This window comes from Ascidia mentula, chromosome 6, assembly GCF_947561715.1.
Source record: "Ascidia mentula chromosome 6, kaAscMent1.1, whole genome shotgun sequence".
Lineage (NCBI taxonomy): Eukaryota > Metazoa > Chordata > Ascidiacea > Phlebobranchia > Ascidiidae > Ascidia > Ascidia mentula.
The window spans coordinates 13,034,247-13,051,184 of record NC_138571.1 but is presented as its reverse complement, the minus strand read 5'-3'; the positions used below and the strand labels follow the sequence as shown (position 1 = coordinate 13,051,184).

The following is a 16,938-nucleotide window of genomic DNA, read 5'->3' as shown; positions in this document are numbered from 1 at the left end:
GTTACTTTGGGTTATATAACTGTATTGAGAAGGTTTTTCGCACATGTAATGATATTTAATGGGGATAAAGGTTAGCACGTCGTGAAAATTGTGGGAGGACGCGCGGCGAATTATATGGGTGACAAAGCGTACATCAATAAAACACAAAAAACATTTCAACCTCCAAACACACATGGGCCACAATTCCAAAGTAAACCTTTATTGCCTTTTTTTTGTTTCTTTGTATTTGTTTTTCGAACGAAAATGATAAAATAAAAAAGGCATACGACAACACACGCACATTTACGGTGCAGTAGTAGTGATATAAGTGGTCGTACATAAAATACAACACAAAAGTACCAATAACGTTGGTAACCACGCTGGTGAGCTTGCGGCACATTTTACATAATTCATGCGGCTGCTCCATGCAAGCATGTCATCGAGACGTGATCACAACGATATTTTTTATAGGACTGTCGAACGCAAAAGGGTCTTTTTCGTGTTTAAAATTAGGAAAAGGAAGGTAGTGAAGTGGTATGTTGAACCTATACTGAACCGAGCATTTGCAAACAACTGCAATACAATCATAACCCAACATTTTTGTTATCTTTGATGTGATCACTTGGCGACAGAAATGTGGACTTTATTCATCAACCTTGAGATTACGATTTGTTTTTTCATACAGCGCAACGTCATTTTCGTGTCGTTCACAGTAATTTGTACATTGGTTGTATCTTCTTCTTACTACTGCTAAAATCATACGACAGTTAACTAAATCAAAAGTGTATTAAATAATGTAAGCATATACAACATATACGCCAAGTGTAACGTACATTAACACAAATACCCGCTTGTATTTGTATTTAATCCCTATCTAACTTGGCTGAAATGCCTTGTTAGTGATTGCCAGTGAGCCTTACACCAATTTAAAAGTAATTTCCAAATAAACAAGTGCATATAATAAATCTCCAAAAGGTAGTTGAATTTTCATCAAGAAGCTAAGAATCGATTTGCGGAAGACCATATTTGGAGGTTAATTTAGGTGCGGCAGCCTTGCAACGTTCGTGATAAACTCCAAAACAGTCTGACGTTGCACGTGCAATGGACCGAAAAAGTCTCAAAACAGTCTGAATTTGCACGTGCAATGGACAAAAAAAGTCTCAAAACCGTCTGACCTTGCAGTGGCAATGGACCGAAATAAGCTCAAAACAGTCTGACGTTGCAGTGGCAATGGACCGAAATAAGCTCAGCACAGTCTGACGTTGCAGTGGCAATGGACAGAAAAAAGTCTCGGAACGAGTTAAGTTACACAATTCGGCGAAAACTCTTGGGCAACTTAGAACCTCTACGTCGGTGGTAGTTGAAGTGGATTTTTAAGGTAAGCACGTTGTGAAACATATTTTTTTATTGTGAAACGCACGAAAGTCGCCAAATACTTTCGAACATTAGTGTGTGCAATGTACATATTGCTGGAAGCCAGTTCTCAGAGTGGATGCAATCTGACGTTCAGAACTAAATGAAATCAAAATACCTTCGCGTTTCTGCCAAAAATATCGGCTGAGGTTTAGCATGCTCCGAATCAGGAGGTTGCGACGTTACAGGAGGCCGCACATCGAATTTTTTTTTTTTTTTTTGAAATTGTGCATTAATGTCGCATAAAATACATTTTAACCTCCAAACACATGTACCTACATTGTATTTGTAGCTCATATATATTTATAATATTCGTATGTAACATACCGCACAAAAGTAATAATAACGTGGTCAGCCACACTGGTGAGCTTGTGGCACGTTTCACGAATCGCGGGGCCGTTACAAGCAAGCACGTCATTTAGGCGTGACCACGTGCAGAGAGTAACTCAGAACTTACTCGGATTGTAATAAGGTGAAGAACAGTGTTTTGTCTCATACATGAATCGTGATATAGACCTGAGCATTAAGCCTTGCATTTGCTCTGCAGTCGCCAGTTCACTGAAACATATACGTTTGCAAGACAACATCTCTCGCGCGTGTTTGAACCCAGAAGCTAAGAAAGCCATTTCAGTTAATACCAACGGAAAATAAGTACAATGTCTAGAAATAAATACGATCAGATTCTCTGAGACACTACTGGTTAAAATATAAGAACATATGATAGCATTGAACAGAAACAGACAACCTCGGATTTTCTTCAGCAGTCATTTGTTTGTTAAAGTTTTTTCGAAATGTTTTGTATTTTCCAAGGGTGAAACTTAGAACAACAAAATGGTTACAACCCTCCGACTGTTGACGGCTAAGGACGAGGCAAATATACGGAAAATACTACTTGTGTATTTACAAGTAGAACCAACTTCGAAATGCGTCGGATTGTCACCTCGAGAAAAAGAAAAGTTTATTCAAGCCTACTTGAAGGTATATACATTACAGGTGCTTATATTGAAAGCGAAGTAGAATATTATACCCAGTTAACATTCTCAGATATGCACACGAAGTAATGTTTCATGCAATGGCATGGCTGGAAGGATCGCCCCACTGCGCAGGTCTTTACTTGGCGATCACAGCTATAGTATCGAGATCATTAGGTTTACAGGCTTTGCAGCCAAGGCATTGCATCCTATAGCTGGATTGACCGCTTATTCCTGAAAAGTCGAAGCGAGATTGAAAAATCTCCCAGTGAGGTTTGAACGCACGATCCTGGGATAACCAGGCCTAACGCTCTACCAACTGAGCTACAGGAGCTCAGTGGCTTCACGGGGTGTATTGTGGCCAAGGTACACAAGCGCACAACTTGTCAGGCAACTTTTATACACGTAGGGGATCTTTACCATAATAAGACTCAGTAATGTCTCGCTCTCAGGAAAAACCTAATGGTCCAATATGATAGCTGTGATATCCAAGTAAAGACCTGCGCAGTAAGGCGATCCTGCCAATCATGCTATTGCATAAAACATTACTGCATATATAAAGATTAATTTTCTCACCTGAGAATAATTACCATAGTGTTTGCAAGTCAGAATAAATCAGCTTCACGTCTGTAAACGCACCCAAAAACAGACCGACGAAAATTCGTATAAAACAGTATGTTAAAAAGTGCTGCACACAGAATCCGTCATCGCACAAACGAATAACATTATTCAAAGGGATATATGACCAATGTTGTTAATAGTACAAACAAACAAGTTTATATCCATACTTAACTGCATTAGCATCAGCAATTGCTTAATGGCATGCACTGACATAGCCTTTCCGAAATTTCAAAATTGGAGAATTCTTAAATGTCTTCTACCTTCGTTTGCAGAAAGTTGTTCCACAAGGTTTATCATGGGGTATATTCGAGACAGAATCGGATGAGCTGTGTGCGTGTCTTTTTGTTTCTGACGGGATGAAAATCGTAGCTCCCGGTGACCTTGGATTGGATGAAAGTACTCCAGCACTGAATAAATTGGCCACGGTAAAGTTAAACTCTCCATATCAAACATTACATGATGTTTACTATCAAAGCTAATAACGCAAGAAATTCTTTGGGGCTTGTATTCTTGAAGAATAAAAACTAGGCAATGATTATAGCGACAATTCAATTTCGTGTTTTAACCAAAGCAATAAATAAAATGACTTAGCCAACTTTGTCAGGCCAAATTCTACGTGATCTCTGAACAACATTCGTATTTGACAACAAGAGAGATTCTTGTTTCCAACTTTTCCAACCACTCTAAACAAATTTAATTGACCAATATTGAACTCAATCAACTTATTTATGACAAAAAATGCACAGTTTGATGCATTTATGGAAAAGGAAGTGCCACAAATAGTTCAGAATCAACGATTCCGCCTATTGGAAACTTGCATGGTTCTTCCCCAGTATCAGAGATTGGGATTTGCCTCCGCATTAGTGGAGAGGTATGTTTCTAACTACTTACTGTTTGCTTTATTTTTTGTAAACCAAAAACTTAATGTCTAAGATGTTGTTCAGAAAACAATTACCAAACTCCTTCTGAGAAAATTGTCGGTCCACATTGGTTAGTTTGAGGCACGTTGGTCCCAATTTGACCCAGGGGGTTTTGGGGGGCACACGCGCATACATTTTTATCTATTTTGGTGAAATATAGGCCCTATATACTACTTTCTAGTCGAGTCACGCGTTTCGTAGCACCAGCCCTGATTGTGTTTTTTTACCTGGGACCGTTCTGGATAGGACATTGTACTTCACCACTGTGGTTTTTTATTCAACTAAACTACCGCAAATGGGTTTTTCTTTTCATTCAATCGTTTCCTGTCATCCAAATTTTAACACATTGTTTCTTTTCGTGGTTTATAGAGTTTTTTATATTTATTAAAGGATGGATAGAAATTGCAGCCCTAATTTTTCCCCGTCTCATTCACCCATTATGTTTTACATTAGGCAATAATAACTTGTTTCAACAGAAGCGAAGAAATGGCCATTGAAGACAATTACACGATGTTAGTGCTGGTTGCAACCACTTGCGAGACAATGTTGATCCTTCACAGAAAGTGCGGGTTTAACTTTTACAGTGAGGTTGCGTACAAGGATTATGAAGATCCAGTGAGCGGTGAACGAATTTTCAAGAATATTGGAGCTTCGTACATCAGCGCTGTTGTCGGTTATAAACAACTACCAGTGAAGCACTAACTATAACAGACCAAAAATGTATTGTTGCAATCACCTATTGACCCCAAAACAAAAAATACCGTTCTGTGTTAAACATTGCTGTCGTACAAATTATGACAACAAGGGAAAACAGCAACAAATTTCCCCCCGGAATTTGAAATGAGATTGTATTTTATTGGTAAGCTGCAGACAGGGTGTGTACACGCACTGTTTCGACCTGTGAGGTCTCATCAGTGCAGCTGTTGCAGTGGCACTGTGCTAGGTTTTACACTAGCAGGCACACTAGATTCCACTTTGTGGTACCTGTCCGGTCAACGTCGATCTATTGGGTACCCTATACTGAGTACCAAACAACAGAGATTGTATTTTATTTGTAAAATATTGCCTGATCCATAAAAGAACAACCAGCAGATTACCGTTTAAAAATTGACTTAAGAACAAGTCATTCCTCAAAATTGGTTGCTGCAATTCAAATTGTAAGAGTTTAGGAAGTACAATTTAACATTGGTTCAAAGGTACTGTAAAGAAGTACTTTTCACCAATTATTGGCCTTTATCCTAAATCTGCAGTGATCATGCTATGAGAAGGGTTTTGGAAAATCCAAACCAGACTAAAATTTTCTTATCATTTCAAGTTTCACAGTGGTAATGTTTTTACTTTCAATTGCGATTAAAATATACATGTTCTGCTGATTTGTAACGATCAATGTTATGGTCTATATCCAGGTGACGTTTGTGAGCCAACTGCAGGCAAGTTTTTATGGGCAATGTTAGTCAAACAGTAGGTTTGTAACCCCCAAAAGGATGATAACAGTTTAGTGTTTGAAACGTTTGTACTAATAATTTCTTTACGAGCAGCTAGCTTTGGCCCTTATATTCAAGTGGACCAATATTTGGACATTATTTCAATGCGAGGCTAACATTTATCATTTGCCTAAGTGCACAAACCTAATTACAAACTATTATAACGCAGAAGTAATGCCATGCTTTCGCATAGCAAGGCTGATTACGGTGGTGGAGATCCTCTACGCATGTGAAGGTCACCTGACAAGTTGTGCGCTTGCGCACCAGTGTACCTTGGCCACAATATACCCCGTGAAGCCACTGAGCTCCTGTAGCTCAGTTGGTAGAACGTTGGGCCTGGTTAGCCCAGGGTCGTGAGTTCAAACCTCACCGGGAGCTTGATTTGATTGATGTAATTAATCTCCCAAAGGTAGTTGAATTATCATAAAGAAGCTAAGAATCGATTTGCGGAAGACGATATTTGGAGGTTAATTTAGGTGCGTCACCCTGGCAACGTTCGTGATAAACTCCAAAACTGTCTGACGTTGCATGTGCAATGGACCGAAAGAAGTCTCGGAACGAATCAAGTTACAAAATTCGGCGAAAACACTTGGGCAACTTAGAACCTCAATGTCAGAGGTATTGAAAGAAGTAATACCATGCTTTCGAGGTTTTACCAGGTATTGAAGTGGAATTTAAGATTGGCACGTTATGAAACCTCTTTTTTTGTTGTTTTTTATTGTTCTATTTTATCGCCAAATACCTTCGAACATTAGAGTGTTCAATGTAGATAATTGAAGCCAGTTTTCAGAGTGGGTGTATTCCGTCGTGCAAAACTAAATGAAATCAAAAAAACATAGCGTTTCTGTGCCAAAAATATCGGTTAATATTTAACATGCGCTGAAGCAGGACTTCACAAACTCTAGGTTGCGACCTTACGGGATGTCACACATCGATTTTTTTGGATTGGAAAATTGTACATCAATGTCGCCGAAAATACATTTTAACCACGTGTACCTACGTTACAATTGTGTTAGTTCTTCGTATGAAAACAATAGAACAAAAAGTTTGTCCAGCACACATACATTTATAGTATTTGTGTGTAACATACCGCACAAAAGTAATAATAACGTGGATAGCCACACTGGTGAGCTTGTGGCACGTTTCACGAATCGCGGGGCCGTTACAAGCAAGCGAGTCATTGAGGCGTGACCAGGTGCAGCAAGAAACTCGGAACTCGTAATGTAATAAGGCGAAGAACAGTGTTTAGCCTCATGCATGAATCGTGATATAGTCCTGAGCATTTAGTCTCGCACTTGCTCTGCAGTCGCCAGTTCACTGAGACGTAAACGCTTGTAAGACAACATCTCTCGCGTGTGTTTGAACTTAGAAGCTAAGAAAGCCGTTACAGCTAATACCAACGGAAAATTAATTCAATGTCTAGAAATAAATATGATCAGATTCTCGGCTATTCTTCAGCAGTCATTTGTTTGTTAACGTTTTTTCGAAATGTTTTATATTTCCCAAAGGTAAAACTTAGGACTGAAAAATGGTTAAAACCCTCCGACTGTTGACGGCGAAGGACGAGACAAATATACGGAAAATACTACTGGTGTATTTGGAGGTAGAACCAACTTCAAAATGCGTCGGATTGTCACCTCGAGAAAAAGGATAGTTTATTAAAGTCTACTTGAAGGTATATACATTACATTACATTACAGGTGCTTATCTTGAAAGCGAAGTAGAATATTAAATCCAACCAGTTAACAGATATTCACACAAAGCTTTTGTGCATGATAAATAAATAGGTTTGGTAAGACAACACAGTAATGTGTCATGCAATGGCACGATTGGCAGGATCGCCCCATTGCGCAGGTCCTTACTTGGCGATCACAGCTATCGTATCGAGATCATTAGGTTTACAGGCATTGCAGCCTAGCTGGATTAACCATTTTTTCCTAAAAGGTCGAAGCGATATTCCAAAAATCAATCTCCCAGTAAGGTTTGAACTCACGACCCTGTGCTAACCAGGCCTAAAGCTCTACCAACTGAACTACGGGAGCTCAGTGGCTTCACGGAATATATTGCAGGAAATGTACACTTGTGCGCACAACTTGTCAGGCAACTTTTATACACGTACAGGATCTCTACCATCATCAGACTCAGTATTGTCTCGCTCTGTCAGGAAAAACCTAATGGTCCTATATGATAGCTGTGATTGCCAAGTAAGGACCTGCGCAGTGGGGCGATCCTGCCAATCATGCCATTGCATGAAATATTACTGCATATATAAAGATTAATTTACTCGTTTGAGAATAATTACCATAGTGTTTGCAAGTCAGAATGCATCACGTCCATGTCTGTAAACGCACCCAAAAACAGACCGACGAATACTCGTATGAAAAAGTATGTTAAAAAGTGCTGTACACAGAATCCGTCATCGCACCAATGACGCCAAAGGGATAAATGACCAACGTTGTTGATAGTACAAACAAACACCAACACTTTACTGCATTAGCTGCAGTATTGAAATTCGTGCATCGGCGATTGCTTAATGACATGCACTGACATAGCCTTTCCGAAATTTCGAAATTGGAGAATTCTTAAATGTCTTCTACCTTCGTTTGCAGAAAGTTGTTCCACAGGGTTTATCATGGGGTATATTCGAGACAGAATCGGATGAGCTGTGTGCGTGTTTTTTTGTTTCTGACGGGATGAAAATCGTAGCTCCCGACGACCTTGGATTGGATGAAAGTACTCCAGCACTGAATAAATTGGCCACGGTAAAGTTAAACTCTCCATATCAAACATTACATCGTGGTAAGGATGTTTACTACCAAAACTAACGCAAGAAATTCTTTGGGGCTTGTGTTCTTGAAGAATAAAAACTAGGCGATGATTATAGCGACAATTCAATTTCGTGTTTTGCCAAAATGCAATAAATAAAATTGAACTATAGCCAACTCCGTCAGTCCAATTTCTACGTGATCTCACAACATGATTCGTATTTGGAGAGAAAAGAAATTCTTGTTCCAATTTGTACAACCACTCTAAACCAATTTAATTAACAAATTCTGAACTGAATCAACTTCTTTATGTCAAAAATGCACAGTTTGATGCCTTTACGGAAAAGGAAGTGCCACAAATAGTTCAGAATCAACGATTCCGCCTCTTGGAAACTTGCATGGTTCTTCCCCAGTACCAGAGCATGGGATTTGGCACCGTATTAACAGAAAGGTATTCTCATAACTTACCGTTCGTTTCATGTTTCACTGTAAACTAAAAGCTTGATGTCTAAGTTGTATTTCAGAAAACAATTACCAAAAACCTATCTGTAGATGTCAGTCTTGTTAGAAACTTGTTAAAAGAACCCTAAAACCGGTTTACCACGTTGGCTTACTAAAAAATTTGTCGGTCCAAATTTTTACAGAAAAAAAATAATTGTCTGCAGGGTCTGTCCCATACGCACATTTGATCGATTTGTCCCAATCTGACCCAGCGCATTTTTAGGGCACTCGCGCATCCATTTTATCTATGTAGATGAAACACAGGCCGTATATTATTTTTTAGTCGGGTCACGCGTTCCCTAGCACCGGCCTTGATTGCGTTCTTTTGCCTATGACCGCTCTGGATGGGGCATTGTTCTGCAGCACTTAGATTTTTTTAGTCAACTAAACTACCACAAATGGGATTATTTTCTTTTCATTCCATCATTTCCTGTCATCCAAATGTTATCACGTTTTCAAAAACAATTTTGCCATCGTCTCGTTGGGTCATTAGGTTTTACTTGGGGCAACAACAACAACATGTTTTTACAGAATCGGGGAAATGGCCATTGAAGACAATTGCACTATGTTGGTGCTGGTTGCAACCACTGGCGAGAATATGCTGTACCTTCACGAAAAGTGCGGGTTTAACTTTTACAGTGAGGTTTTGTACAAGGATTATAAAGATCCAGTGAGCGGTGAACGTATTTTCCAGAATATTGCAGCTTCGCACACTGGCGCTGTTCTCTGTTATAAACAACTACCAGTGAAACACAAACTATAGCAGACCAAAAATGTATTGTTGCAACCACCTATCGACCCCCCCCAAAAAAAATAAATACCGTTCTGTGTTAAAAATTGCTTTCGTACAAATTATGACAACAAGGGAAAACAGCAACAAATTTCCCCCCGGAATTGGAAATGAGATTGGATTTTTTTACGAAGTTAACTTATATTTGACACGCTCTTTTGCACACAATCTCACGTGCAACTGCAATAAAATGCCACTATCTGGGAAAGCTTTGTTTACTAATCTTAATTGTTTACTGACGCTTGAATCATATTGTTTCATTAACATGTGCGTTCAGTGTATGCCCAGCACGATTTTTTAATCTTTGAAAAATAAAGAATGACATTAAATATTTGTGCAAAAACAGCCATAATAATTTTATTGGTAAGCTGCAGACAGGGTGTGTACACGCACTGTTTCGACATGTGAGGTCTCATCAGTGCAGCTGTTGCAGTGGCACTGTGCTAGGTTTTACACTAGCAGGCACACTAGATTCCACTTTGTGGTACCTGTCCGGTCAACGTCCATCTGTTGGGTACCCTATGCTGAGTACCAAACAACAGAGATTGTGTTTTATTTGTAAAATATTGTCAGATCCATAAAAAAACAACCAGCAGATTACCGTTTAAAAATTGACTTGTCATTCCTCAAAAGTGGTTGCTGCAATTCAAATTGTAAGAGTTTAGGAGGTACAATTTAACATTGTTTCAAAGGTACTGTAAAGAAGTACTTTTCACCAATTATTGGCCTTTATCCTAAATCTGCAGTGATCATGCTATGAGAAGGGTTTTGTAAAATCCAAACCAGACTAAAATTTTCTTATCATTTCAAGTTTCATGGTGGTAGTTTTCCGGACATGTGTCCTCAGAAATTGCCAAGCGCCGTTGACGTAGTTTACGAGGAAAATAAGCGACTACATCATTATCGCTTGAAAAAGCAGATCGTCCACCTTGACCCGCAAAGAGGCCTCACTTGCTTGAATTCTGAGCAAATCGACGGCCGGCTGTGCTACCGTGTTTACGCCGTGCTGTTTTGCCTACCGGTTCCTGCAGGTAGTTTTGATGTAAAACAGTGAAGTAAAAGCACGAATCGCGATAATGTAAGCCAGCAAATAGTCCATAAAAACCTTCACAGTTTGAAAATGTTTTGTTTTTGTCGCGGTTTGTTTGGAATAAAACACATTAAAATAGTCAATGCCAATATTATTTGTTGGGGGCTGGCGTTTAATATGTTGGGTCAACATTGGTTTTGAGCATCGCTCATCAACTTATGCTATAATATATTCCAGATGCTCCTTCATGCAGTCAACAGTGGACGCGGTTTTTAAACCAAGATCATCCGAGCGGTAACGGCGATTTCGAAGGAATGATTTCCGGCGGACAAACCCTTTGCCAAAACTACCCAACCTCAATCGATGCTCGACTTGTCCATTCTAACGAAGATGTGCGAGAGAGTGGTCGAAAATTGCGACTTGTTGCAACCCTAGTATCTTGCTTCCATGCTGACGACAACGGATATTGTCCTGACATGAAAGTGCGCTACTGTTGTCAAGGTAACTTTAAAATAGACATGACGTTACGGTAACGGCAATGTTAGAAGAAATGTTTCGCAAAACGTATGTTTTTTCGTTAACGTTTTCAGAGATCACCTGCCCGTCAGGAAAGTGGACACAGTTCTTCAACCTCGACTCACCGGACGGAGAGGGAGATTACGAGATGATTGTTGACGCAAGGAGAAGGCATCCGACCCAAATGTGTAGCGGAAATGTAACGGCTATTGATGCTCGGAATGTTAATGGCGGTGGAGAGGGTTATTCACACCACGCACGACCGGTCCACATGGATACAAATGTTGGGTTTTGGTGCTTAAATAGTGAGCAGCCCCTAGAACTTAAAGATTGTCGCGACAACCGCGTGCGCTTTTGCTGTAAATGAAATTCCCGAGCTTAATCGTTTACTTTCATGTTACTTTGGGTCATATGACTGTATTGAGAAGCAATAAATCGTTTTACTACATGAAATCTACCTAACCAGCAGCATTTCTTTCACGTGACACAAGTTAACCATCAATTCAATTTTTAATGTTACCGTTCGGCAAGTTTTATCGTTTTTTCATTTTTTGCGTCTAACTATGTCTTTTCTGTTTATTTTGTTTGTAGAACTGAAGATGCTTTAATAAAAAGCGAAACATGTTTTATAAAACCAGAAGCGTGGACACAAAGTTGTTCCAGTAACATTTAAAATTGTATTGAAATGGTTTTTCGCACATGCATATATGTAATGATATTTAATGGGGATAAAGGTTGGCATGCCGTGAAAATTATGGGAGGACGCGCGGCGAATTATATGGGTGACAAAGCGTACATCAATATCACACAAAATACATTTCAACCTCCAAACACACACGCTGGGCCACAATTCCAAAGTAAACCTTTATTGCCTTTTTTTGTTTCTTTGTATTTGTTTTTCTAACGAAAATCATAAAATAAAAAAGGCCTACGGCAACACACGCACATTTACGGTGCAGTAGTATAGTGATATAAGTGGTCGTACATAAAATACAACACAAAAGTAACAATAACGTTGGTAACCACGCTGGTGAGCTTGCGGCACATTTTACATAATTCATGTGGCTTCTCCATGCAAGCGCGTCATGGAGACGTGATCACAACGATTTTTTTATAGGCTGTCGAACGCAAAAGGGTCTTTTTCGTGTTTAAAATTAGGAAAAGGAAGGTAGTGAAGTGGTATGCTGAACCTATACTGAACCGAGCATTTGCAAACAACTGCAACACAATCACAACCCAACATTATAGTCGTTGATGTGATCACTTGGCGTCAGAAATCGGGACTCATCAACCTTGAGATTACGTTTTGTTTTTTCATACAGCGCAACGTCATTTTCGTGTCGTTCACAGTAATTTGTACTTTGTTTGTATGTTCTTGTGAATATATCTTCTTCTTACTACTGCTGCAATCATACGACAGTTAACTATATCAAAAGTGTATTAAATAATGTAAGCATATACAACATACGCCAAGTGTAAGGTACATTAACACAAATACCCGCTTGTATTTGTATTTAATCCCTATCTAACTTGGCTGCAATGCCTTGTTAGTGATTGCCAGTGATTCATACACCAATTTAAAAGTAATCACCAGCAAAACAAGTGCACATAATAAATCTCCAAAAGGTAGTTGAATTTTCATCAAGAAGCTAAGAATCAATTTGCGGAAAGACCATATTTGGAGGTGGATTTAGGTGCGTCACCCTGGCAACGTTCGTGATAAACTCCAAAACAGTCTGACGTTGCACGTGCAATGGACAAAAAAAGTCTCAAAACAGTCTGACGTTGCACGTGCAATGAACAAAAAAAGTCTCAAAACAGTCCGACCTTGCACGTGCAATGAACAAAAAAAGTCTCCAAACAGTCTGACCTTGCACGTGCAATTGACTGAAATAATCTCAACACAGTCTGACGTTGCAGTGGCAATGGCAATGGACAGAAAAAAGTCTCGGAACGAATCAAGTTACAAAATTCGGCGAAAACACTTGGGCAACTTAGAACCTCAATGTCAGAGGTATTGAAAGAAGTAATACCATGCTTTCGAGGTTTTACCAGGTATTGAAGTCGTATTTAAGGTTGGCACGTTATGAAACCTCTTGTTTTGTTGTTTTTTATTGTTTTATTTTATCGCCAAATACCTTCGAACATTAGAGTGTTCAATGTATATACTTGAAGCTAGTTTGGGTGCATTCCGTCGTGCAAAACTAAATGAAATCAAAATACCTTCGCGTTTCTGACCCAAAAATATCGGTTAATATTTAACATGCTCTAAAGCAGGACTTCGCAAACTCTAGGTTGCGACCTTACGGGAAGTCACACATCGAATTTTTTGGATTGGAAAATTGTACATCAATGTCGCCGAAAATACATTTTAACCACGTGTACCTACGTTACAATTGTGTTAGTTCTTCGTATGAAAACAATAGAACAAAAAGTTTGTCCAGCACACATACATTTATAGTATTCGTGTGTAACATACCGCACAAAAGTAATAATAACGTGGATAGCCACCCTGGTGAGCTTGTGGCACGTTTCACGAATCGCGGGGCCGTTACAAGGAAGCGAGTCATTGAGGCGTGACCAGGTGCAGCAAGTAACTCGGAACTCGTAATGTAATAAGGCGAAGAACAGTGTTTAGCCTCATGCATGAATCGTGATATAGTCCTGAGCATTTAGTCTTCCACTTGCTCTGCAGTCGCCAGTTCACTGAGACGTAAACGCTTGTAAGACAACATCTCTCGCGTGTGTTTGAACTTAGAAGCCAAGAAAGCCGTTACAGCTAATAACAACGGAAAATTAATTCAATGTCTAGAAATAAATACGATCAGATTCTCGGCTATTTTTCAGCAGTCATTTGTTTGTTAACGTTTTTTCGAAATGTTTTATATTTCCCAAAGGTAAAACTTAGGACCAAAAAATGGTTAAAACCCTCCGACTGTTGACGGCGAAGGACGAGACAAATATATGTAAAATACTACTGGTGTATTTGGAGGTAGAACCAACTTCAAAATGCGTCGGATTGTCACCTCGAGAAAAAGGAAAGTTTATTAAAGCCTACTTGAAGGTATATACATTACAGGTGCTTATTTTGAAAGCAAAGTAGAATATTAAATCCAACCAGTTAACATTCACAGATATGCGCACGAAGTTTTTGTGCATGATCAATGAATAGGTTTGGTAAGACAACACAGTAGTGTTTCATGCAATGGCACGATTGGCAGGATCGCCCCATTGCGCAGGTCCTTACTTGGCGACTACAGCTATATCGTATCGAGATCATTAGGTTTACAGGCATGGCAGCCTAGCTGTATCAGCCATTTTTACCTAAAAAGTCAAAGCGAAATTTCAAAAATCAATCTCCCAGCAAGGTTTGAACTCACGACCCAGGGCTAACCGGGCCTTACGCTCTACCAACTGAGCTACAGGAGCTTATTAGCTTCACGGGATATATTGTGGCCAAGGTACACTGGTGCGCACAACTTCTCAGGCAACTTTTATACACGTCGGGGATCTTTACGTAGAGGATCGAATCTTTAGTAATGTCTCGCTCTGTCAGGAAAAACAGTAGGGCGATCCATCCAATCATGCCATTGCATGAAGCATTACTGCATTTCAAAAGATTAATTTATTCGTATGAGAATAATTACCATAATGTTTGCAAGTCAGAATAAATCACCTCCACGTCTGTAAACGCACCCAAAAACGGACCGACGAATATTCGTATGTTAAAAAGTGCTGTACACAGAATTCGTCATCGCACCAATGACACCAAAGGGATAAATGACCAATGTTGTTGATAGTACAAACAAACAGGTTTACACCCAAACTTAACTGCATTGACTGCAGTATTGAAATTCGTGCATCAGCGATTGCTTAATGACATGCACTGACACAGTATTTCCGAAATTTCAAAATTGGAGAATTTATAAATGTGTTCCTCCTTCTTTTACAGAAAGTCGTTCCACAAGGTTTATCATGGGGTATATTCGAGACAGAATCGGATGAGCTGTGTGCGTGTGTTTTTGTTTCTGACGGGGTAGAAATCATAGTTCCCGACGACCTTGGATTGGATGAAAGTACTCCTGCACTGAATAAATTGGCCACGGTAAAGTTAAACACTCCCTCCATATCAAACATCGTGGTAAGGATGTTTACTACCAAAACTAACGCAAGAAATTCTTTGGGGCTTGTGTTCTTGTAGAATAAAAGCTAGGCAATGATTATAGCGACAATTCAATTTTGTGTTTTAACTAAATGCCATAAATAAAATTGAACTATAGCCAACTCCGTCAGTCAAAATTCTACGTGATCTCACAACTAGATTCGTATTTGGAGACAAAAGAAATTCTTGTTCCAATTTGTACAACCACTCTAAACAAATTTAATTAACAAATACTGAACTGAATAACTTGTTTATGTCAAAACTGCACAGTTTGATGAATTTGTGGAGAAAGAAGTGCCACAAATAGTTCAGAATCAACGATTCCGCCTCTTGGAAACTTGCATGGTTCTTCCCCAGTACCAGAATATGGGATTTGCCACCGTATTAACAGAAAGGTATTCCCATAACTTACCGTTCGATTCATGTTTTACTGTAAACTAAAAGCTTGATGTCTAAGTTGTATTTCAGAAAACAATTACCAAAAACCTATCTGTAGATGTCAGTCTTGTTAGAAACTTGTTAAAAGATCCCTAAAACCGGTTTACCATATTGGTTTACTAAAAAAATTGTTGGTCCAAATTTTTACAGAAAAAAACTAATTGTGTGCAGGGTCTGTCCCATACGCACATTTGATCGATTTGTCCAAATCTGACCCAGTGCATTTTTTGGGCACTCGCGCATCCATTTTATCTATTTAGATGAAATACAGGCCTTATATTATTTTTTAGTCGGGTCACATTCCATCATTTCCTGTCATCCAAATGTTAACACGTTGGTTTTGGTTTATTTATGGATTTAATTTTGCCATCGTCTCGTTGGGTCATTAGGTTTTACTTGAGACAATAATAACATGTTTTTACAGAATCGAGGAAATGGCCATTGAAGACAATTGCACTATGTTGGTGCTGGTTGCAACCACTGGCGAGACTATGCTGAACCTTCACGAAATGTGCGGGTTTAACTTTTACAGTGAGGTTACGTACAAGGATTATGAAGATCCAGTGAGCGGTGAACGAATTTTCCAGAATATTGCAGCTTCGTACATCAGCGCTGTTGTCTGTTATAAACAACTACCAGTGAAGCACAAACTATAACAGATCAACAATGTATTGTTGCGACCACGTATCGACCCCAATACAAAAAAAAATACCGTTCTGTGTTAAACATTGCTGTCGTACAAATTATGAAGGGAAAACAGCAACAGAATCCCCCGGAAATGGAAATGAGTTTGTCTTTTATTTCTTTTATTATTGTCATATCCATAAAAGAACAGCAGATTACCGTTTAAAAGTTGACTTAAGAACAAGTCATTCCTCATATGTGGTTGCTGCAATTCAAATTGTAAGAATTTAGGAAGTACAAAGGTTGGTTCAAAGGTACTGTAAAGAAGAACTTTTCACCAATTATTAGCCTTTATCCCAAATCTGCAGTGATCATGCCATGGGAAGGGTTTTGGAAAATCCAAACCAGACTAAATTTTTCTATTTTGTATGACCAACGTACTTTTCATTACAGGTGTTGCAAAGTAAATGCTATAACTTGCACAAGTTAGATGTTGCGTTAATTTGTATTCTTTACCTGTTTTCGTCGTCAATGTTTTCCATGCAACAACCGTAGATTTATGGTTACCATGGTGTCCGCACATTGCGCACCATCTGCAAGAGTAACTGCCCGCGGGACTGCAGCGGTCTGTTTGCAATGCCAGTTGCCGGCAATTGGTCAGAATATTTCCCAAAGATGGCGGGGGTTTGTAAATAATTCTTGCTTGGTTTTTAAATTGTTTCTT

General features: G+C 39.1%; 4 protein-coding genes across 5 annotated transcripts in view; all 4 read left to right on the top strand.

Moving 5' to 3' along the window:
- The window catches only part of LOC145906848 (coagulation factor XIII B chain-like), an 81,219-nt gene that overhangs the window by 4,001 nt on the left and 60,280 nt on the right, over positions 1-16,938 (top strand). The window lies entirely within an intron of this gene.
- Positions 1,221-5,210, top strand: LOC145906293 (uncharacterized). The gene is made up of 5 exons (XM_082993707.1): positions 1,221-1,357; positions 2,203-2,370; positions 3,257-3,409; positions 3,731-3,855; positions 4,381-5,210. Exons 2-5 carry the CDS (start codon positions 2,224-2,226, stop codon positions 4,604-4,606), a joined length of 651 nt encoding a protein of 216 aa, XP_082849833.1. The 5' UTR covers positions 1,221-1,357; positions 2,203-2,223; the 3' UTR covers positions 4,607-5,210.
- Positions 6,924-9,767, top strand: LOC145906134 (uncharacterized). The gene is made up of 4 exons (XM_082993544.1): positions 6,924-7,063; positions 7,998-8,150; positions 8,480-8,604; positions 9,186-9,767. The coding sequence occupies exons 2-4, from the start codon at positions 8,082-8,084 to the stop codon at positions 9,415-9,417; spliced, it is 426 nt and encodes a 141-aa protein (XP_082849670.1). The 5' UTR covers positions 6,924-7,063; positions 7,998-8,081; the 3' UTR covers positions 9,418-9,767.
- On the top strand, positions 13,908-16,246 carry LOC145906337 (uncharacterized). Its single transcript, XM_082993756.1, has 4 exons — positions 13,908-14,054; positions 14,943-15,095; positions 15,423-15,547; positions 16,015-16,246. Exons 1-4 carry the CDS (start codon positions 13,908-13,910, stop codon positions 16,244-16,246), a joined length of 657 nt encoding a protein of 218 aa, XP_082849882.1.